This window comes from Hibiscus syriacus, unplaced genomic scaffold, assembly GCF_006381635.1.
Source record: "Hibiscus syriacus cultivar Baekdansim isolate YM2019G1 unplaced genomic scaffold, ASM638163v2 tig00110716_pilon, whole genome shotgun sequence".
NCBI classification, from domain to species: Eukaryota; Viridiplantae; Streptophyta; class Magnoliopsida; order Malvales; family Malvaceae; genus Hibiscus; species Hibiscus syriacus.
Window position 1 is genome coordinate 542,349 of NW_024062835.1, and position 24,670 is coordinate 567,018.

At 37.0% G+C, this 24,670-nt stretch overlaps 1 protein-coding gene across 5 annotated transcripts; it reads right to left on the reverse strand.

The window, feature by feature from the left end:
* Positions 1 to 1,631: 1,631 nt before the first annotated feature.
* Positions 1,632 to 5,523, reverse strand: LOC120138928 (kinesin-like protein KIN-4C). Of its 5 annotated transcripts, none has more exons than XM_039154303.1 (13): positions 5,427 to 5,523; positions 5,149 to 5,291; positions 4,615 to 4,725; positions 4,427 to 4,540; positions 4,256 to 4,336; positions 3,749 to 3,820; positions 3,546 to 3,639; positions 3,433 to 3,467; positions 3,021 to 3,094; positions 2,709 to 2,771; positions 2,471 to 2,609; positions 1,838 to 2,268; positions 1,632 to 1,665 (listed from the first exon to the last, which is right to left on the reverse strand). In XM_039154303.1, exons 2-12 carry the CDS (start codon positions 5,284 to 5,286, stop codon positions 1,927 to 1,929), a joined length of 1,263 nt encoding a protein of 420 aa, XP_039010234.1. In that variant the 5' UTR covers positions 5,287 to 5,291; positions 5,427 to 5,523; the 3' UTR covers positions 1,632 to 1,665; positions 1,838 to 1,926. The 5 variants fall into 5 exon arrangements, with proteins under 5 accessions (XP_039010234.1, XP_039010238.1, XP_039010235.1 ...); XM_039154307.1 differs by lacking the exon at positions 5,427 to 5,523 and having other exon boundaries at positions 1,838 to 1,940; positions 1,974 to 2,268; positions 5,149 to 5,336; XM_039154304.1 differs by lacking the exon at positions 5,427 to 5,523 and having other exon boundaries at positions 3,433 to 3,464; positions 5,149 to 5,336.
* Positions 5,524 to 24,670: the final 19,147 nt, after the last annotated feature.

Genomic DNA, 24,670 nt, shown 5'->3' on the forward strand with positions numbered 1-24,670 from the left:
ATTAAACAATATTTTGTTGACTATTAAAAGTTGTAAAATGGTCACTCGACTATTCATATATTCTAAAGTTATCATTTTCCGTTAAGAAATTAACATCCGCTTGAGCTGGATATTAACATGTTGATTGAGATATGATCAAATCATATTTTAATGATGCCTATTGGTACCGTCGTTGCTTTCAAGCACCGAGTCGCCAACATAATGTATCAAGTAGGGTTGTAAACGAGACGAGTCGAGCTCGAGTATTGCTGAGCTCGACTCGAACTCGAAAAGTTTAAAATTAGGCTCGTCTCAACTCAAAAACTCGCGAGCTAAAAATTATCAAGCTCAGCTCGAAATATAATATTAAAACTCGACTCAAAATCGAAAAGGCTCGAACTCAAAAAATTTCAAGAGCTCAATTGAAGCTCTAGACTCGAGCTCGATTCAAGCTCGAACTCAAACTCAAACTCAAACTCAAATTTGAACCTACAAAAATCTTATATTACATTTAAAAATATTTTTTTTAAATTTATAATTATCAATAATGTATTTTTGATGTATTTTTAATAATGTAATTTTAAAAATCTAAAATTATAATATAACATTTTTTCGAGTAGCTCGCGAGCTTTTCGAGTCGAGTGTTAAGTAGCTCATTAAGAATTCGAGTCGAGTTCATTCGATTCGAGTGTTGATCGAGCTTTGACTGAGTCTATATCGAGTAACTCATGATCTATCTCGTCTCATTTACAACCCTAGTTTCAAACATTAGCTTGATGACATAATGTAAATTGAGTTCAATCCAAAAAATACAACTAAAACAATTATGAGATTAGATTTTTTTTCATATCTCAGTCAACATGTTAACATCCATCTCAAACAACCACCAAATTTTTAACGAAAAATGACGAGTTTAAAACATATAAATAGTGGGATGACCATTTTGTAACTATTAGTAGTCGAAGGACTCAACAAATCAACATCCTATAGTCAATAAACCATTTTGTTATTTTTAATAGTTAAGAGACTCAACAAAACAATACACCATAGATGAGGGACCATTTGTGTACTTTACCCATATTTTTAAGTGAAAACCTAAGAAAATGGAACATTGTTAAAGAAATTTTGTAAACGTTTATATATTTGAAGATAACAAAATTATCTAAGCTTGGAAAACTCAATGGGTAATAATCACCTTTTTTGTTTACTCAATATGTCGTACACGTTCTGTATTTCGGCTTGATTCTCTTGATTTAATAACACATTGTTTATAATCCCTTTTTAATTTGCATATAAGAATATCTTAAAATGTAAGCGAACAAACTATTGATCTACCAGCAGATGATTAATCCAGTGTTTCAAGTTTATTGGCAATCTATGAGCAAATTCATTATGCAGAATTTGTATACTAGTTTTGATACAGAAAAAGAAACTCTCAAAATCTCATTTGATCATTGAAGGCAAAGGAATAAATCTCTTAGCCAATTACTGTTGTTTGCTTGGCTACAGTACTTTTGAGCAATAGTATCAGGCTGAATTTTTATGGGACTGACCTGAATTTTTTCTAGTTCTTCTTGTTCCTCTAGTATTTTCCAGCAGAGATAATGGTGGATCAATAGTATCAGGCTGAATGACTGTTTTTTTCCTTTTCTTTCCAGGGCCAAGTTTCGCAGCAATTGGTTTGATCTGTAAGAGTTTGAACGTTCCATTAGCAACCCAGAAGAGAATTTTGTTCTGTTTATGTTTACTTGAATGCTTAGGGAATGGGACACTCAAATGATCTTTAATGTACCTAATAGCTAAATGTGAACATGAAACAGGCTCAATGCATAAAAAAGGGCTGACCAGGAAAGCATACCATTGTGTTCCCAATCTCACGTAATGGCTGCTTTCTAGGTTCACAATCTTCATTCATCTCTGGAAGGTTTTCAACAGTTTTATCTTGAATCACGATAGCCTCGTCAACTGTGCCCTTCTGTTCTTCAATAGAGTCCGGTGTAATGTCTTTCGGCATCTCTGGTTGCGGCATGTCATCCAATTCGAGAGGAACTTCTCTTTATTTGTGCACTTGCCCGATGCACAGCCACAAGACACCCCACAGCTGCTCCCTGCTGCCCGGCAACCGCATTTGAGGGTCTTACACAAAGACTTTTTAGAACAGGAGCAGCACACTCCTGAAGTTTTCTTTATCATGGAAGCAAGTCCTTCAGACTGTTCCAATTCAGATGCGTCCGTGCCTGATGTATGAATATTGCTTCCAATGGAAATAGAGGTCTGAACCAAGTCAGCCTGATTAACAAACGTTAAATCCGAACAGTTAGATATTACAAAGTTAGAGAATCTTGTTTCATTTTCAATCTTGATCTACAGAGGTTTAAGATGTCATTTGCTTTTTTCCTACTTCCCCTTGCAAGTTCAACTGAAATCTGAATCCATGTGAGTATTTTCTATTCGTAATTAAAAGCGGTATGCTAAAGGAAACTGCTCTAACCTGTGACCTATCTGCTGGAACAAGTTGTGTCTTCGACAAATTCATCTTGCTAATCATACAACTTAGTTTAGCAACTTCTTCTCTTATATCTATCAACTCTAAATCATTTATGGCAGCTTCATTATCCCCTGTCCTGTAGCTTGAAAGAGCAGGAAACAACAGATTTAATACTTGTAGCAGTAGTAATGAAAGCACAAAGCAACCTTTGCGGTGACTGAGAAAAAGAGCTCGATCCCACCTGGAATTTTCTTCCCTTAGCATCTCCAGTTCTAGCTTGAGTTTCTTTATCTCATCAACCATCCTAGCAAATAATGTGCCACTTAAATCAATTTTAGGTATAAGCAATTCATGCCAGCAATAAAAATTTGGAGCATCAACCCGCACTCTCAAATCCCTTAAAGAAACTAGACCTCAAGAAAGTACAGTATAATGTATCAAAAACAGCCAAAACAAAAAGGGAATAAAAAATATATATAGTAAGGTAAAATATGAGATGATTCAAACCAAGGACTATAGGGGAGTTATTGTTAAAACAATTTCCGGAACTTACTTTTCAATTCGATGTTCGTATTTTGAAGTTACTTCGTCAAGCTTCATTTTGACTTCAAAATCATTCTCCATACCCTGCACCAGTGCCATTTCAGGAACACTACCATTACAATCATCAAACAACTGCTCCTGCCCTCCAGGCTCCATAGACACAAGATAAAAACGAAGAAAGAAAAAAATAAAGAGTAAAAAGAAAAAGCGAAAACACCAAAAGCAACTTTCACACACGGTATAAAATTGTAGAAAACTGTCCCTACCATTCAATTAAAAAAATAGAAGTATGCACGACATCAGGATGATCCATTTAACCCCTCATGGTACATGTACAAATCTCTTTTCAATTCCAATTGCAATTGGTACACGACAAGTAATATTAAAAAGAAAGCATTTCTTTGAAGATTAATCATGCATACCTGAGTTCCAGTTTTGATGCCAATTCTAGCACCTACTTAAGGTTTAAGAGAAAGAAAAGTCAATAAATCATAATCATTTTAATTGAAAAAATGAGGACTTCTTATTTTCTAACCAGCTATTTTGTGAGACAAAGTCTTCCTGGATTCAGTTAGCTGTTTTAGACGTTTTACAGCCGCAAAAGCTTCTTCTGTTTTCCGCTGCAACACCTGAGATAGGGGCAAAAATGAAAGAAAAAGAATAGCTTCAAAATATATTTATCAAATGGAAATCAACATAAAAATAAAACACAGTAAATGAAGAAGAAGAATGATATACATGCTTTTGCCTCTGAAAGCGAGTTGAGAGAACATGCTTCTCGTACATGTTCCTTCTTTGCTCTTTCTTAAGCTGTTAAAAGGAAAATGGATAATTAACATATGATGAGGCCTTAGCAACTCGAAATTGCTATCATAATGTGTCCTCTTGAAATGAACAGCCTATATTTTAACTGATGATTTGAAAGGATAACTATGAGCAACAATAAACAATTTCGATAGTGTCATATGCTTAATATTCAGCTTTCATACAGACAATGTAATTATCAGCATAGGCAAGTTAAGAGCTTTGCTTCCTTTTTATTGTATGTCTCATGTAGAAAATGTATGTATGGTTGATCATTTAACCATCTCGCACTGTAAGAGTGAAACCAAAATCTATTTAGCATTCAGAATACAACAAAAAATCTCATAGAATAATAAAATGTAACACCTAAACATATAATTTCCTAGAACTTATAATGATGACTAGATCATGGGCATGCCTTCAATGCGATAATGTACGTACCTGAAGAATTTCCTTCTCCTGTGAAGCCTTACACAACCTGAACTGCATCGAGTCAAGCTTCATCTTGCACTGAAGCTGAACCTAAAATAAAAGAAAACTTCCACCAATAATAAAAGCAACAAAATGAATATCATAGTTGTACATAGATGTTCATCTAGAGAAAATACTCACCTTTTGCACCTTTAATCTTTGAATCTCATCCTGAAACTGAACTGACAGTTCATCTGATTTAGGCTTTTTGGCTGAGAGTTGAGACTGTATGCCTAGTTTTTTCAACTCAACAACCTGAGAATGCTTAATATAGTTTACAATTGAACCTTAATAGAATCTACTATTTAACAATAATGTGAATCAAATACCTTTGGAGAGGTCCCTGAATTTCGAGGATACCATTGATCCAGTTTTTGAACACCAACACAGGAGTTTGGTGTAACATCAATCAGTTTGCTTCTTAGCTCCTCAATCACCCTCTGCCATTCCAGAAACACACTTATTGAAAGCAGAAGACATAAAACTGAATTCTATATTTGATGCAGTCCGTGATATTTTTATTTTCTTCCTCAATCACTATAAATCAATAATCTAGATGATACAAGCACAATTCAATCACTCCTTTGCTGCATTCAATAGAATCTCAGTCATTCAGATTCTTACAAATTCCTGAACTCAATGCCCTAAATTATTACACCACATTTTTTTCAGCAACCAAACAGATTCCACTAGATTAATAAAATATTAAATTTAAAGAGGACAACATATTTGTTTATCAACTGCAATAGGATCTATTACACTCCTGCATTTTATCAGAAACCAAATATACTCACTAAAAAATCCAGATTTACCTTACAAAAACGAACTAGAACAACAAAACGAAAATCAAATCGTGGAATCACCTGAAGAGCTTCGTTTTCTAGCTCCAGATCTCGGATCCTTGTATCCGGGTTTTCCTTATCAACTGGTAAGATCAAAGGCGAAGTAGAAGAATCGGCGGAAGCGCTCTTTTGCTTTGAACGACGATTTGGCTTCTTCATTTTTCCTTTTTATGCGAAGTGAATTGAAAGCCGAATCAATGTTGTATCAGAAGAAAAATGAAGACAAATATTCTAGTTAATAATCGATCGATCAATTAATTTCCAAAGAAAAAAAAAGATTAAAATCCCCAATATTATACCTGAGGTTTTCTTGGCTCTCTCTCAACCCAGCTTCAAGCTTAGCGTCTGGCCGTTGGAGAAAGGAGCGCTATTCTTTCATAATCAAAATTTGAATTTCGTCTTCGGCGAATAAAATATCGCCTCATGATGTATTTATCTTATTCTTATGCCACCACAACTGTTTTCTAATTGGCAGATTTTCTTTTTGTCCAAGGGTAAATACATTGAATTTTAATTTTAGTTTGCATACTGTTAAAAAGTTTCCCTAATATTTGATAATAGTGTTATTTTAATCTTACTTTTTTTTCTTTTTGAATACATTCGACATTACTCAAAATTTTATTTTGTGTTAAAAGATCTTTCATTAGATGAAAATCGTTAGTCGATTGATATTAATGTTTGGAGTTGACTCAACCAACAGAGGTGGAAAGAAATACTGATGTGACATGTCTATATGAGAGCATGTGATGCTAGGAATTGTCAAAATTCTCGAATTTAATGGGTCACGAACCTATTTTACTCTATAGGGTTAATTTAAAAAATATTTAGGGTTCGAGGTGAGGTGGTTTATATAGTATATAACTTCATGACAGGATGAGGTCGGATTTAAGGTGAAAAATTACCGAGCCAACCCGATATAAATTATTAATTTATCCTTTTATATATATAATATATTTAAGAATTTAATTTTTATATTATTAAAATATGCTCTTTAATTATAAAAATATAAAAATTATTATAAAATATATTATTTTAACATTTTAAAATATAATAAATGATTATAAATATATTATTTTAATTATTTTTAAAATATTAATATATTCGGGTCGGTCGAGGTCAGGGTTTTAATCTAAAAATCGGAACAAATTCGGGGCAGGAGAAAAGCTAGAATCCATCGGACGAGCGGGGTTAGGTATATGCAATATATTTTCAGGTCAGGATCGGGGTCGAGTAGCCAAAAAATGGCATGCCCTGCCGGTGTCCATCCCTAGGTGATGATGTGGTAGTCTGTCAATTCAGATTTTTCAAAAAAAAAAATACAAATTATTATAAATAATTTGTATATTAAATTATTTATAATCAACCAAAAAGTGACAATTGTCTATCTGATTGGTACTAGTGTAAACAAAGTATTAAAATTTTGTTACCTAGGTTGCACATGTTTGAAATGAAATGACTCTAACCACCAGATTAAGCTATTTGTTTTATTTATGCTTTGAAACAAAACATTATTTAACTTATAATTATTTTTGAATTTAATGGAAAAGTTAACACATTTCAGTATATCATGAGTAAAATTTTAAACGGGATACTCCAATTGTTTCCCAAACCCTAAATTATCAAAGTTTTTCCCCTCTTAATTCTATCTCCATCAATTTTGAATCAAGCTAGAGCTTCCAATTGGTTATACATATCTCATCTTTTTCATTGACATTCGCATCGAAAACAAGAAATAACTCATTGAAACCGAATTTATCAATGGTTGGATTCGATCCTCTTCTTGTTCGATTTCTAACACTTCCATGTCTCTAACATCTTCTTCATCACCCGTTTTTTCTACATTTTTGTTTTCATTGGAATCTAATCCCATATGACTCTACCTATGCCTTCTACAATACTTGGAGATGATCGTGTAGTAACTTACCAAGATGAATATGCTTGCCAAGATCCTGATTAAGGCTATAATTAGAGGTGAGAAATCGGAGGAGGAATTGTCTTTGATGGGGAAAGGAGGAGGTAGCGAATAAAATAAAATAATACCATTATGGGCAATATATGCTACAGATACCTTTAGAACAATCTTTAAAAGTTACATAGAACGTCTAAGAATTCAAGGTTCTTGATAAAGAACTCGTGTTTCAATATTGCTTGGATTGCAAATAAAGAAAATGAGTCAAAGGAAAGAAAATAGTGAAGAGAGCTTTGAGAAGAAGGCAAATAAAGTGGAGGAAATGGGAAGTTGGAGTGTTCATCTCATTATCTTATACTTTATTCTCTCATATCACAAACATTATTTAACTTATAATTAGTTTTTAATTTAATGAATGTGATATGAGAGAATAAAGTAGAATATCTTCTTCACCGGCTATTTTCCTTACTTCTCTATTTTCATTGAAAGATAAGTTCGTATGACTTTACCTATATCTTCTACAATACTTGGAGATGATCGTGTAGTAACTTATCAAGATGAATGTGCTTACCATGATCTCGATTAAGGCTATAATTAGAGGTGAGAAATCATATAAGAAATCATTTTCGATGGGGAAATGAGGAGGCGGTGGAAAAATAAAATAACACCATCGCGTACAATACATGCTACATATACCTTTAGAACAATCTTTGAAAGCTTCATAGGACATCCAAGGATATAGGATGCTTGATGAAGAACTCATGTTTCAATACTGTTTGGATTGAAAGAAAAAAAAATGAGTCAAACAAAAAGAAAATTGTGAATGAGGCTTAGAGTGGAAGGAAAGGAAAATAGAGGAAATGGAGAGTTAGGGCGTCTATCTCATTATCTTCTGTTTTATTCTCTCATAACACATTCATTAAATTCAAAAATAATTATAAGTTAAATAATGTTTGTTTCAAGGAACTAACCAGAATCCAAGTGAGCACGAAAGTTTGCGAAAGTCTTGAGATTGTGTATGATTGAGTCAGTGACACCGGCTCCGGAGGTGGCTACTGTTAATCTGTCAGCAACTCTAGAGTCCCAGGATCCCCAGTTCCTTTGGAGAACCAACAACAAGTGAAGAAAGCTAGGAACGAGACTGACCACTGTGAAGACACAACTCATTTGACTACTAAGGATGTAGTCTTGGAATACGATCAGGATATATCAATGGATGAGGTAGCGGTAGAGGTGGTTGGTAGTATATTTAATGATGAAGCATCTCCTACTAGTGATGGAACCCCTGTGCCATTGATTGTGTCCCCTGCGAAGTCGTATGTGGCTACTCTTGTTGGTGTGACACGTGAACGAACTGAGAAATTTGATTTTGGAGATGATGATGTTGTCCTGAAGGAAAGAGACGTGATTGTTGATAGGAGTGGCCCTTACCCAATTCTTCAATTCTCAAAACGTGTCCATGATTCGATAGATGATAATATGAGGAAAATTGTGATTGTTCGACTCTTAGGAAGACCATTGGATATAAAGTTTTTTGGAATCAAATCAATGCTCTTTGGCAGTCTCAAGGCAAATTCCAATTGGTTGATCTTGATAATGGATATTACCTGGTCAGACTGGAACTTGATAGTGATTATGTGAAGATCCTCACAGAGAGTCCTTAGGTTGTTTATGGAAGTTATTTGACGGTTCAATCTTGGAGTTGAAATTTTAGTACCTCAGATAACTACTCTTCGCATGTAATGTTTTGAATTAGACTCCCAAGACTCCCGTACCGCTATTACACAAAATCTTTATTTCGTTTGATTATTGGGGAGATTGGAAGGGTGATCAAGGTAGATTACAACACTAATGCTGGTGGAAGAGGTAAGTTTGCTAGGTTAACGGTGGCGGTGAATCTAAATAAACCATTATTATCGTGAATTGGTATTGACGGTTTTGTGCAACATTTGGAGTATGAGAGATTGTAGAACATCTACTATAAATGTGGGGTTTATGGGCACACTCAGGATTCGTGCGATACTCGTTCGAATGGTTCTAAGGAATTTCATGTGGATCAACCTAACCTTTCTCCTACAACTGGTGGCTCATCTGATAAAGAAGCTGAGCTTTATGGATCATGGATGATTACGGCTCCCCGAAAAAGAAGAGCAAAGAAGGTAGCAGGTTCTGACGTGGTGCCAACCGGTGGTAAGACTACGCATGCTACAAAAATGTTTGATGCTTTAGCTTCTGCTGATGAGGACGTTGATGCGGAGAATGTGATCCCGAACATTACAAGTGAAGCTAGCTTACCACCTTCTAAGGCGTCAGGGAATAAGTCTAAAGGAAAAATTGTTGTCAATGACGTGGTGGTTAGTACTGAGCATGATACAAGTGGAGGAATAGGTACCTCGAGAATACCTATGCAAGTTTCGCACCATGTTGACTTGCCAAAGTCAAAGAAGGTTTACTGGCCATATTACTTTAAAGGAGAATATGCTTCAAGTTGAGCAAATGATAAATGGCAAAGAGCCCCACGTTACCGTAAATGTGCCAAATTTACAAGGAGAGAGCCATGTAGCTGTCACAATTGATGAAAGTAGACAAGGAAGCAGAGATGGAAGTAGATTTCGTGGGGATTCCAGCAAAAACAATGTATCAAGAGGTACTAAGGAGGCCAATGCTAAAGGGTTGCAAGTCAAAAAATCTTTTAGCCATAAAACCCCAGGAAAACCTTTTCTCACGGAATAGGTACAATCAGCTACTAACATGATTAATGGTATCATTTTAAGAAATTGGGATTTTAATCATCCTGGTGGAGCCAAAGAGAATGTGGATGCAAATCTGAATAAGATGGTGGAAGATAGTGTTGGCAATCATTCGTTGATGCTGAGGTTAGCCAATCTTAATCCCTCTTTTGGTTTTCCATGTTAAGTTTTATGTTTTGGAATAGTCAAGGCGCGACAAGCCCTTCTTTTTGGCGTCATTTCAAGAAGTTTATGGTTGAGAATCGTCCCAAAATTGTGTCTTTAATGGAAACTAGAGTTAGTGGTTGTAAGGATGAAAATGTGGTTAGACAGTTAGGTTTTCCTAATTCCTTTCGGGTTGAAGCTGTCGAAACGATTTTTCCCTCAAAAGGTGAAAAAATGTGAGATTTTAAAAACCACATTAATTCTTAATTATCTCTTTTTAATTTAAAAACAAATGCGATTTAAAAGACCTCTCGTTTCGAAAATTTTTGGATTTCTTTTACGATCGAAAAATACGGTTCGAAGAGTCGCCACCAATCTTTGATTAGGGTGTGATTGGGCACCCAAAAACGCTTTATCATTTTAAATAAAAATTAATTTTAATTAAAACAACAAATTGAGGTATGCGTTACCAAAATCCGAGTTCGGGAGTCGGTTACGTGTGGGGAAGGATTAGCGCCCCCACAACGCCCTAAATCGGTACCTAGTCGATTAATTAACGTCTTTGCAATGAACTTTACAAATTCGAACTTAATTTAATTTTTGATCCCATAAAACAATGATGTAAATTTAAAAACATTCAAAAGCACTCAAACAAATTAAATTACCAAGTCGTTTTAGAAAGATAAAGAATGTTCGATTATTTACAAATATCGAGACCAGATCTTAAAGATATAACAACCTTTTCTCGATATATTTAAATAAACGAACATTTCTTTTCCTCTCGTTCCCAAATTTTAGGTGACGAATCAATTTTTTTTGTTTCACTTTCGGGATACACTTTTAATTTAAAATCATTAAAAGCGGACTTCAAATCAGTTATGACAGCCCACTTAAAACAATTTTAAATTAAAAGCATATTACCCTTAATCCAATTATGTAATATGTCGAGTTATGCAAATGAGACTATCATACAAATTATGCAAAAAATGTATGTCATGTAAAAATTAATGGCATCTAACTATATGTGTATGATCAAACATGCTTACATAAACACTTCCTAGACCAATTAATTTAATAACATGCCACAATCGTGCTTAACACACCAAAATACAACCAAGATAAATCACATACAAACTAAAGAAAGCAATGTAATGGCTAAAATAAACATAACAAAAATTAGAGGTTACTAACATGAAATGAAGCAAAATATTATGGCCTAAAATCAACTATTTTAAAAAATATAGGCATTACTATTAAAAAAGGAAACTATGAACATCTAAGGCCAGAACGAACCTATATATAAAAACGAGTAATAAAAAATGAAATTATAAAACAACAACAAGTCATGCTCAAAGACTAAAATACACAAGAATAAAACTAAAGGTTAAATACGGAAATTCATACACAACCCAAAATAACTTTGCTCCAGGACTAAAATACAAATTCACAAAATTACAGCTTAAATGTAAAAACAAAATAGAATCAAAGACAACCTAATCTAGGACGAAAAAAGGAAATACATAAACCTAGAGGACACGAACAGAAACCCAAAAGAAAACAGCCTGAGGACTAAAATATAACGTGCGTAAAAGTACAAGTCAAATGTATAAACAAGCAGAAACTAAATACATTACCATTTAGGACTGAAATTAAATACGAGTAAAATACAGAGACAAAATTAGAAATATGAAAACATCGATTTAAGGACGAAACTACATGAAATTGAAAATCTAGATGGCCCATATTAAGAATAAACCACACAGAAATAGGAAACCCTAAATCCCCTAAACGACACCATTTTAATTCGCTAATATATATGTAATTTCATGTGAAAACTAAACCTAGCTTACTTCATCTCTACCAGCCGCATATCTCTCTTCTCCTTGAAGAACCCCAACTCAAAACAAACTACGCGACCACCTTGAAGAACCCAAGCCACCATGTCTTCTCCTTCTCTAGCCCTCAACCAAAACGAACGACCACCACCTAGATGCTCCGACGAGGGTCTAAATCCATGTAAGATTTACCTAAATAGCCAACAGGACACCATCTAGCCCTATATCCCAACCTAGCCCCGAAGATACAACCCTTGACACCTAACAAAACCCTCGGATGAACATTAAAAGTATTACCTTTAGGTGGTTGGATGCTCCCTTAAAGCCAAACGAAACCGCCGACAAATCTCACGCAATAGAGGCCTCGAACTCAGGTAGTAACGATCGAATTCCTCCCTCTTCAATTGTGATGTCGATGACTGAGGATGATTTTTACTGTTTGTTTCTGTTTGATTGTTAAGTTTACTCTATTTTGTTGATCTGTGAGGTTTGTGTTGAGAAAGAATTTCAAATGGAATTATTCTTCAATGCTTTCTTTTTTTTATTCATTCATGAAAGGAAAAACTCCTTTTACAATAATCCCAACCCCTGTTTACAATGCTCTCATTTGATAATGGTTGATCTCTTTTTTTTTTGAAAATTCCTCCTTGTGTTTTCTGTTTTTGCTCTCCCCATGACCACTCGGTTAAATTCCCTTCTGCCCCTTCTTTGTCTCCTTTTTTCTGTTATCTGATCGTGTCCTCCCCCCACGTTTTTTTTTTCTGGTTTTTAACTCCCCAGAACTGCTTTCATTTGAAAATGATATAGGCCCCAAACAAATTAAGCATCTATAGCTGCCCCTCTTTGCTCATTGTCGTGTAACAAGAATAGGGCAAAGATCAAAAGATGATCGAATTTGTCTGGTCATGAGAATGTTATGCCAGGATAAATAAGACTTGAAAAATCTTCAAATGACGAGCCTGCTCCCTATTCCTTCAGGAAGTATAAGACTCGAACAATCTTCATAAAATGTGTCTGCTCTCTATTCATTCAGAGAGTATAAGACTTGAACAATCTTCAAAAAAACGGGTCCGCTCTCTATTCCTTCAGAGAGTATAGAACTCAGAAATCTTCAATAAACAGGTCCGCTCCCTATTCTTTCAGAGAGTATAGGACTCAATCTTTAACAAACGTGTACGCTCCCTATTCCTTCAGAGAGTATAGAACTCGAGCAATCTTCATAAAACGAGTCCGCTCTCTATTCCTTCAGAGAGTATAGAACTCGAACAATCTTCAACAAACGTGTCCGCTCTCTATTCCTTCAGAGAGTATAGAACTCGAACAATCTTCATGAAACAGGTCCGCTCTCTATTGCTTCAGAGAGTATAGAACTCGAACAATCTTCAACGAACTTGTCCGCTCCTTATTCCTTCAGAGAGTATATGACTCAATCTTCAACAAACGAGTTTGCTTCACTACTCTTCCGTGAAGGCTTATAGATGATTGGCTTCACTACTCTTCCATGAAGGCTTCAGTTTGAATTGTTTCAAAGGTCCAACCTGAAAATCAAACATTACCAATTATTAATGTATGTTTGAAAATATTATACTCAAAAATTTAGAATTTGATAAAATTTCTGAAAATCCATCTCCATCGCGAAAACTTGTCTGGAAACCATTGGATACGTGAATCTGCTTTGGCTCAGTTTTCGTATAAACATCTTTCTTTTCAAAATCTTAAAACCAGTTATGTTCATCTCGATGCTTCAATATCTTCAACTATCCCTGGGAAACCTGTAACTGCTTAAGTCATCATGCAACTATGAATGTTATGATCCTAATCATGCCTAAAATGTATGCAATTATGCAATTCAATGTGTTTTCTTCTTCGAAGGAACTCTATCTCCTTTTGATCTCGATAGAACTCGGTTTCATCTTGGGTACAGAACATTTGACCAATTTACCCCAGTTAACAATCTCAATTCCGTATCTCTCGGCTTAACAGAACTTTGACTCTTTCCTTTCTTGAAACCCGCCAGTACCCATGACCAACTTCTTGACCAATGACAATCTCTTTGGGTCTTCTTATCATGGCTGAGATTTTCTATGAATTCCAAGGTTTTAGCTTCCCGTAGCCACACAAGCTTACATGTTTAAACCATTGTCAACTTCAGAATACCTGCATTTTCCAAAACCTTTTGCACAATAATACAAAGTGATCTCATGTACTTCAAGTTAAGCTATATGTTTTAACTTTTCAAAATAAGATGCTTACAAAAGGGAAACGAACAAGGAAAGACATCTCTTTATTTATATAAATATAGAGAATTTTTAGGTAATTTCATGGCAAACTTTTAACTGGAAACAGTAAAAGAACAAAAGAGTAGGCGTCTTCAAATATCAATAATCCAAATGCTTTTGAACTGGCACGCCGTTAGAATGTCTCGAGTGTAGCTTCTGTCAAAAAGATCTCCAAAATTGTGATGCTTAAGAGTATGAAGCTTCTTCTAAACTCCCATATCTCTATCATTGGATGCCCTAAACCAGTATTGAATCTCATGTGCATTCAATTTCTCTTGGTTATTTCAATCGAGACTCATTAATCTTTAGTCTCATCCCTGATCACCAACTGTCATTGTTACTATCCATATCAGGAGCTCTTTCCACTTCCAAAATTGATTTAGAACCTCCACCATGCACGAATTCTGAATTTCAAATTCAACTCAAGTCGCCCTTTGCGGGTTTTCAACTTGAGACCTCATTTGGTTCCAAGACGCCCTTTTCGGGTTTTCATCTTGAACCCTCCTTTTATTTCTCTTTTTTTCATTTTTTTTTCATTTTTCATTTTTTCTTCCCTTTTCCATTTTTTCTTCTTTTTTTTCTTTTCGTTTTTTTCCATCATTTTTCTTTTTTCTCATTTTTTCATTTTTTCTCTTTTATTTCTTCTTCAAGCAAAATATCTCTTAACAGCGTCGGAATTCACTGGATATGGTAATTCTGATCCGTCCATTTCAGTTAGGACTAGAGCTCCCCCAGAAAAGGCCTTCTTGACAACATAAGGTCCTTCCCAATTGGGCATCCATTTTCCTCTGAAATCCTTCTGAATAGGCAAAATCCTTTTAAGCACCAAATCTCCCTCATGGAATTCTCGAAGGCGAACTTTCTTACCATGTGCCCGTATCATACGTTTTTGGAACATCTGACCATGACAAATAGCTTTCAATCTCTTTTCTTCAATCAGATTCAATTGGTCATATCTAGCCTGTACCCATTCTGCCTCATCGAGCTTTACTTCTGACAAAATCCGAAGTGAGGGAATTTTCACCTCAATAGGTAAGACAACTTCCATCCTATATACCAGAGAAAACGAAGTTGCCCCAGTTGATGTTCGTACAGAAGTTCGATAGGCAAACAGAGCAAATGGCAACTTCTCATGCCAATCTTTATAGGTCTCAGTCATCTTCTCTATGAGCCTTTTAATGTTTTTATTGGCCACCTCTACTGCCCCATTCATCTTCGGGAGATAAGTGGTGGAATTATGATGCTTTATTTTGAACTGTTTACAGACAGAGTCCATCATCTTATTATTTAAATTCAACGCATTATCGGAGATAATCCTCTCTGGTAAACCATATCTACAAATGATCTCCTTCTTTAAAAATTTGCATATTGTAGACTGGGTAACATTTGCGTAAGAAGCCGCTTCTACCCACTTGGTGAAATAATCTATGGCTACCAGAATGAAACGATGACCATTTGAAGCTTTGGGCGAAATTTGTCCAATAACATCCATGCCCCACATTGAGAATGGCCACGACGTTGTCATTACATGCAACGGATGAGGAGGAGTATGTATCCTATCTCCATAAATATGACATTTGTGACATTTTCGGGCATAATTGATACAGTCTGTTTCCATAGTTGACCAATAATACCCAAATCTCATAATCTGCCTAGCCATAGCATGCCCATTAGCATGGGTACCACATATTCCCTCATGCACTTCTTCAAGAATCAATTTGGCTTCTTTCGTGTCCACACACCTTAACAAGACCTGATCCAGACTTTTCTTGTATAGAGTCTCACCATCAAGCACATACCCTGATGCCATTCTTCTAATGGTTCTCTTATCATTCTCAGTGGCTTGTTCTGGATAACTCTGATACTTTATATATTGCAAGATATCATAATACCAAGGGTTTCCATCTTCTTCTTCTTCAATATTAAAACAATGGGCTGGATACTCATAAGCTTTCATTTCAATGGGCATCATATTTGAATGCTCACTCATCTTAAACGCTTCTGCCAGTGTGGCTAAGGCATCTTCCATTTGATTCTTTTCTCTGGGGAGGTAATTGAAAGTTACTTCTTCAAATTTTTCAACAAGTTCCATAACCAACTTACGGTATTCTACAAGCTTAGGATCTTTTGTCTCCCATTCTCCCCTGAGTTGGTAAATTACCAAAGCTGAATCCCCATACACTTTAAGCATTTTTACTTTGCGTTCAACAACAGCTCTAAGACCCAGAACACAAGCTTCATACTCGGCCATATTGTTTGTACAATCAAAATTAAGCCGACTGGTGAAAGGATAATGCTCTCCCTCTGGTGAGACCAAAATTACCCCGATTCCATATCCCATGGCATTTGAAGCACCATCGAAGTTCAACTTCCAATATTTACTAGTGGATGTCACTGCTTCTTCTACCAAAATGGCCATTAGATCTTTATCTGGCTCAATGACTCATATTCTTCCGAAGCCCTGCTTGTAATGAATTCCGTTATAGCACTTCCTTTAATTGCCGTCTGGTTTATATACTGGATGTCAAATTCAGACAATAGGATCTTCCAACGAGCTAATCTTCCAGATAATGCAGGCACACCCATTAGATATTTCAAGGGATCAAGCTTCGATATAAGCCAAGTAGTATGATACAACATATATTGTCTAAGCCTTCGGGTAGCCCATACTAAAGCACAACACAACTTTTCAATGGGTGAGTATCTTGTCTCACATTCAGTGAACTTCTTGCTGAGATAATAAATAGCCCTTTCTTTCTTCTCAGTTTGGTCACGTTGCCCCAGCACACACCCCATTGAATTTTCATAAACTGACAAATAAAGAAGCAAGGGTTTGCCTGAGATGGGTGGCGCTAAGATTGGAGTGCTTGACAAATAACTTTTCACTGCTCCAAAAGCTCTTTGACAATCCTCACTCCATTCCCCTGAGTTATTCTTATGAAGAAGGCGGAATATGGGATCACACTTTTCAGCCAATTACGAAATAAACCGAGCTATGTAATTCAATCTCCCCAAAAATCCTCTGACTTCTTTTTGTGTTCGTGGGGCTGGCAAGTCTTGAATAGCCTTTACTTTATCTAGGTCTATTTCAATTCATTTTTGGCTTACTACGAATCCCAATAACTTCCCAGATGTCACCCCAAAAGTACATTTATTTGGGTTGAGTTTTAACTGGCATCTTCTTAGTCTTTTAAAAAGCTTTCTCAAGTTCCTAATATGTTCTTCCTCTATCTTGGCTTTGACAATCATATCATCGACATAAACTTCTATCTCTTTATGCATCATGTCATGAAATAACGTCACCATGGCCCTTTGATATGTTGCCCCTGCATTCTTCAGTCCAAACGGCATTACTTTATAACAAAACGTTCCCCACATGGTAACGAACATCGTTTTTTCTATATCTTCAGGGTTTATCTTAATTTGATTGTAGCCAGAGAAACCATCCATAAAAGAGAACAAAGAATTTCCAGCAGTATTATCCACTAGCGTGTCTATATGTGGCAAAGGAAAATTATCTTTTGGACTAGCTCGGTTGAGATCCCTGTAGTCGACACACATTTGAACTTTTCCATCCTTCTTCGGTACTAGGACAATATTTGCCACCCACTCAGGATATTTAGCCACTTTAAGAAACCCGGCATCAAATTGTTTTTTCACTTCCTCTTTAATCTTGAGCAGCATCTCGGGTCTCATTCTTCTCAGTTTTTGTTGTACCGATTTACATTCAGACTTTATTGGCAGTTTGTGAACAACCAGTTCTGTATCTAAACCCGTCATATCTTCGTATGACCAAGCAAACACATCTTTGTATTCTTGAAGCAATTCTATCAAATCATGTTGACCTCCAACTGATAGAGTGGTACCAATCTTTATTTCTCTCTTATCCTCATCCGTCCCCAAATTCAAACTCTCAGTAGACTCTTTATGAGGTAGAATCTACTTATCTTCATTCTCCACCATTTTCAGCAATTCAGAAGGTAGTTCACATCCCTCATCATCATCACAATCCTCGATTTCCCCTTGACATATAGGCTTCTCGAAATCAATCTTCGGGTCAGAGTCATTGGCATTCATATTATTGATATCTGAGCTCCTGAAAAAATAATGATAGAGAAGATATATATACATATATACATATGGGAGGATTTTTTCCCATATAAATAAATAGAAAGAAATAAATACATACATATATACAACAAAGAATGAATGAATGAAATGCATGGGAGAATGTTTGCCATTTGGAACTAACATAATGCATCTTTTATTGAAAGCAAGAAAAAACAAACAGCTTAACCCTTTACATAAAATCACCTATTGCCCCAGGGTATGAACAAAAGGGAGAAAGTTCCAGTGCATTACTCTGTAAAAGATTTGTAAACTACAGGCAGTTCTTCCGCAGTCCAATTGTTCAACACGAAGCCCGGTGGTGCAGGATAAATGCCCATAGCTCTCATTTCCTCAAACTCACCATCAGTTATAACATTAATGCCTAAATCTCCCAAGGCATTCTCAACCATCACCTCGGTGTTCCTTGAATTCCCTTGAAACATATGTCCCCCAGATATGAAAATACTGCTCAACGGCAGGAAGATCATGGGTTCCCAGCTAAGGTCTTCACCAGCCAATCTAGCCTTTCTCATTTCCTGGCCCTTCTTAATTCCCCTCAGCTTATCCCTCGGAGTTGGCTGATACCCCAAAACAAATCGATCTCTTTTAGTAACAGGGCATATTGGATTCACTGGTCCTTGTAACTGACTCTCTAACCCTTTCCCAACTTTCGCTCCTCTTCCAAGAGTCAATTTGAGTCCCATTTTGGTACAATTTGACAGTCTAGGCTTTGGTATCTTCCTGCCTTTAGCCACAAATGTAGCATTGACAAACTCCAACGATCTAAAAGAACACTCGACTGCTTGCTCATCCACTTCAATGTATGGAGCAGTAGTAGAAACAGAAGCAATAATGTCCTCTTCAGCATGAATACATACCAACCTTCCATCAATCACAAATTTCAGTCTCTGGTGCAATGTGGACGGAACTGCACCGGCCTGATGAATCCAAGGCCTTCCCAACAAACAATTGTACGTTGGCATAATGTCCATTACGAGAAACTCCACTTCATAAGTTGCTGGACCAATATTCAGAGGAACATCAATCTTGCCCAACACTTCTCTTTTAGTCCCATTGAAAGCTCGAACCACACTTTGGCAGGTTCTCATAAGCGTACTATCTAATGGAAGCTTCTTTAGAGTCACTAAGGGCATCACATTCAAAGCTGAACCATTATCAACCAAGACCGGGACAACACATGCCCTTTACATTTAACTGTAATGTGCAAAGCCTTCTGACTACCCATCATCCCAGAAGGGATTTCATCCTTAGAAAAAGATTAAAAATTATCAGCTTGTACATTGGAAACTAACCGATCCAACTTTTCAATGGGCAACTCTTTCGGAACAAAAGTCTGGTTCAAAACCTTTAACAGAGCATTCCTATGGGCCTCTGAACTCAAAAGTAATGATAAAACAGAAATATGGGCAGGCAACTTGTGTAACTGTTCCACAACACTGTATTCACTATACTTCAAAAACTTCAAAAATTCTACTGCTTCACTCTCGGTTACTGGTTCATTGATAACAAGCTTATCTTCTTCTATCTGCACATCAATATTTTTCCCCTTATCAACTGCAACCTTCTTCTTAGACTCTTTAGGTGGATTAAGAGAATAACACCTACCGCTTCTAGTAAAGCGTCCCACCTCATCTACTTCATCATTCTCTTTTGTTGCATCTCCCATCTGGCAATCATATCTCCAAGGCACTTGTTTATTATCCCGATATGGGAATGGAGATGGAGGTGTAATAACCACTTTCGGAGCTACCTTTTTAGTAACTCGATTCTTGGGAGTAATAATTAGGGGACAACTGGCATTGTATACCCCTTTAGGCGATCCTTCTGAAGCTCAAACTTCCGCTTCTTCTTCTTCAACAATCTCTTTAAAGAACTCAATTTCTTTACTGTCCATCATGTCTTGTACCAAAGATAGGAAGTCAGGATATTGCTGAATATTGTGTCCTTCACTGTTATGATACTGACATATCTCTCCACTGTTAAACTGTTCACCCGTCAAACTGGGCTTCAACAATCCTACCTTGACCATCTGGCACCACACCCAACTCATGGGTGATACCACCTCACTAACATTCCTTACAATTCTTTTTCCTCTCTCTTCAGTAATCATATTAACTTTTGCTCCTGCATGGCTTGGCAACGGATTCTGAGCTATATTTGGCTGCTCACTGTCACCAAAGTTGATGACATTCCTCGTTCTCAAAGCTTGGACAACCTTCTTAAAAGCTATACAATTCTCAATGGAATACCCAGGGTTCCCTGCATGGTACTCACACTAAGCACTAGCATCATACCATTTGGGAAAAAGAGGTTGCATTGGTGTCACGTGATACGGCAAAACCACATGTCTATCATACAAAATCTGAAACAATTCCTTATAAGTCATCGGAATTGGATCAAATTGAGGCCTCTCTCTCCTCTGGTCCCTTGCCCCTTGTCTATTATCATTTTGTGTTGATGGCCATGCTCCCTGAGGATGGGAAACAGTGATGTTATTAGAATCGTATTGCCTCATATTGCTGACTTCGTTTTCCTTTTTCCTCACTGGTGGCCTCTTACTAGACTCTCCTCCCTCGAGCTTCCCACTCTTAACAGCCATTTCAATCATTTCTCCTGCCGTAACTACATCAGCAAAACTTCGATAAGGATTACCGATAAGATGCGAGAAAAAAGGAGCCTTTAAGGTGTTGACAAAAAGCATATTTGTTTCCTCATCTTCCAATGGCGGGTGGACTTGCACTGCTACATCTCTCCATCTTTGAGCATATTGTCTAAAACTCTCGTTAGACTTCTTTTCCATTCCTTGTAACATCATCCTGTTAGGTCTGACATCTTTTACATGTTTGTATTGCTCAAGAAATGACTTAGCCAAGTCTTTCCATGATTTAATATTAGCTCTACTCAGCTGGTTATACCACCGGATTGCCGAGCCAGTTAAGCTTTCCTGAAAGCAGTGTATCAACAATTGATCGTCCCCTATGTATCCAGTCATCTTCCTACAAAACATTGTGATATGCGCAGAGGGACACCTGGTACCATCAAACTTCTCAAAGTTAGGAACTTTAAACTTTGGAGGCAAGACCAGATCAGGAACTAGACTTAACTCCTTTGCGTCAAATCCATATACACTGGTATATTCCTTCATGGATCTGACCTCTCTTTCTAACTGATTCCATTTCTCTTCCAACAGATTGTTTTGGTCCTTCTTGGCTTCTTCATCAAGGTTCGGAACTTGATGATATTGATGTTCTTCCTGATATGAACTAGATCCAGGCTGTACGTTAACAGAAGCACCGACTGGATTAATGTGCACCTTCCCGACATGAACAGGGGTCATATGAACATTCTGAGATTGTTCTGGGGTTAACCCTGGATGATGAAGTGGGTCTTCAGTTACACCTTCTGGCATAGGGTTTTTTCCATGTTCTGGATTTCTTCCTTTCAACATACCCGCAAACTTAGCAAACATCTCCTTTTGGGCATTCATCATATCTTCTTGCATTTTCTTAATATTATCTTGTAACTCCAACTGAGCCTTCTCAATTTGGGCAAGTTTGTCTTCCATAACTTTCTTCCTGGTTCTGTAGATATGCTTGGGATTTTCCAGTATTACTCTGTCACAGAGTTATTTTGTTAACATTATTGTTTATTAAATAATATGATTTATATGATTATGAGTGAATAAAATGCGATGCAAAAATTTAAATGTATTAAAAATGCATATGCAAAATGCAGGGTGTTGATCCTGGAACGACTCCTTAGAACAACTCTTTATATTAGAGCGACGTTCAATTACAAAGTTGAAACATATCACAAATAAATATGCACCATCTCTCCAATTTGCTGTACATGTGCTAGCAACTCCACGATCTTCTGGTTTTCTTCAGCCTCGGGATCCAGTTCTTCAGTCACATCAACAACTTCCTCGGATAAAATGACCAAATATTGAGCTATTCTCCGCGCGTGTCCTAAGTAACAAGCAATAAGGTCTTCTCTTTGCTTAACTCTCGCCTGAGCTCGCTCCCATCGAAAATGCCATTGTATATCCCCCTCATAAAGAACTATCGATAGCTCACTTGCTTGCCTTTGAAAATCTTGAACCATGGCTTCAAGCTCACTCACTTGTTTTTTCAGACTTTCAACATCCCCTGGCTCGAGCTACCTTCCTTGTTTCGGTATCGTCGTAATGCAGTCTCTAAACTTGAAATTTTCTCCTTTAACTTTTCATTCTGGGCTTTACTCTTTTGTAACCGCTGCTCTAAAGAATCCTTTTCTTTCGATAAAATTTTCACTTGGTGCCTGCTTTGCTTGAGCTCTTCTTGACTCTCTCCGGCTACTTTTTTGAGGCTCGCCACCTCTTGCCTCAATTCGACAGACTTACTCGAGCTAGAACCTACTTGAGCTTTTACCATTCGCTGATAAATTGACTGAAGATCGTCAAAGTCTAGCCGAAGTTGCTTCTCCACTTTTTCAATTCGATCTGCTATACTCTTCTGAATCTCAATCTCCAATCCCTTTTGATACACTTCGTCTTCTAGCCTCTGTAAAGTCATTCTCCATTGTCTTCGTTCTGCTTCGAAATCGCGCTTGGCTAACTCTAATGGAGATGGCACCACTCTCAACTGTTCCTCCACCGATGAATATTTCAGGATTCACTATCGGGATGTTGTCGTTTACTCGACCGCTTCTCCACTGCTCATACTCTGAGATAACTCGAGATCATAGGTGAACAGATTCACACGATGAGTTTGCTTCCAAGCCTCAGCAACCCTTTAACTTTACCCTTATACTGATCTCCTTTGAATGCAAAATCCGATCTACCAAGTCCCACGTGGCTGGAATGAACTGCCTCGATCCATACTGTCTGGAAACTAGTAGCGGTGCATACCCAACAGAACCCCATATACCTGGCAAAGGAACCCAATCTCGCTCTCCACATCGGTAAAGTATATCCTTAGAGGTATTCCACGAAGCTCGCCACAAAATATCTCCATCTCTGATATCCTTGAAGATGACCATCCATTTTTCTTCAGTAAACCCCCAGGTCACTCTTTAGAAAGAAAATCCTTCAAGGTGGAAAACCGTCTAGAAAATCGTCCTGGTGCCTTTCAACATGTTTGAAATGAATCAGAATCCACACTAGCAGCAAAGGCGCACATCCTATAAAGCGTCCTTCTCCTCGTGCCTCAAGAACTCAAAGACCGGAACGTCTCAGCTAGAATAGCTGGAGCAGGATCCACGCGCTTGTCTAATCGTTTCAAACAGGTCAACGACTGATACATCTACATATCCTAGCACTTTTGGAAAATAACGAGCCCATAAATCCCTAAAACAAGTTAAGCTTCTTTCTCTATCAGGATGATGGAATTACTTCTTTCAGAGCAGCCCAAGAGATGCACTCACTGTCTCCCTTCTTCTTAATGTTTTTGACTACCAATCTTCACTCATTCCGGTCATCAATAGTAATTTCTTCTAATAAAAGGAGTGACTGGCAGCTTGGTATATTCTATCTATCTGGGACCGGATAACGGACCAATGCTTGATACTCCTCTATTGTTGGTGTTAGATCCACTCTACCAAATGTGAAACATAAGCCGGATTCCAGAACTGCGCCAATGCTCTAATTTCGGTCAATAGGAACATCCAGAAGATAAGGAATATCGGTAATAATAAAAATCCTACCCACATAGCGGACTACCCCATCATGCTTTATCAGATCCTACCCAACATGATATCTACCCCCATGCTTTATTATCCACAAAAAGAAATCCTAACCTCATGATATCTAATTCGCATGTTTATTCAAAAAATAAACCTAACCGCATGATATCTAGTTCGCATGCATTTATTCGAAAAAAAAACGAAATAAATGACTCAAAAAAGCTTTTCCTTGTGTACCCTCCTCATGGGATTCTTAAGGTTCGGGTTTAGTTCAACCTAAGTTCGGGCTCTACGTTCACTATATGCCGGGTTAGGTTCTAAAGCAATAGGTTCTCGAATTATCCTTGCCGGTGCCCCCTTGGGCTGCCGAACCCTCAATCCTGGCCCATCACAGGCTTTAGGGGATCGAGTTCAATTTCGAGGGGACACACCTCCTTATGTCCATGCGGAGGTGATTACCATCACGAGGACCATAAGGCGTGAGCTCCAGGAGCGATCCACTATCCCATGCGGAGGTGAAAACCACACGAGGGCATAGTCTCTCACTCCTACTTAATTAGGACGGAGCGGGGTTTTAGCTCATGTTATGATAATGCAGTGTGCAGTGTGTGGAAAAGCGAAAAAAAAAAATCAATAAAAACACTCAAAATCAATTCCCAAAACACACAATTATTCTGAAATCATTAGCAAACAGATCAGAAAACTATTTAATTGTCAATCAAATTAAATTAAAGAAATCAAAATCAAACAAACTTATTAAAAACAAAGCAAGGGATCAAAAATCAAATTAAAATGAATTTGTAATTTTCAATTGCAAAGACAATTAATTAATCG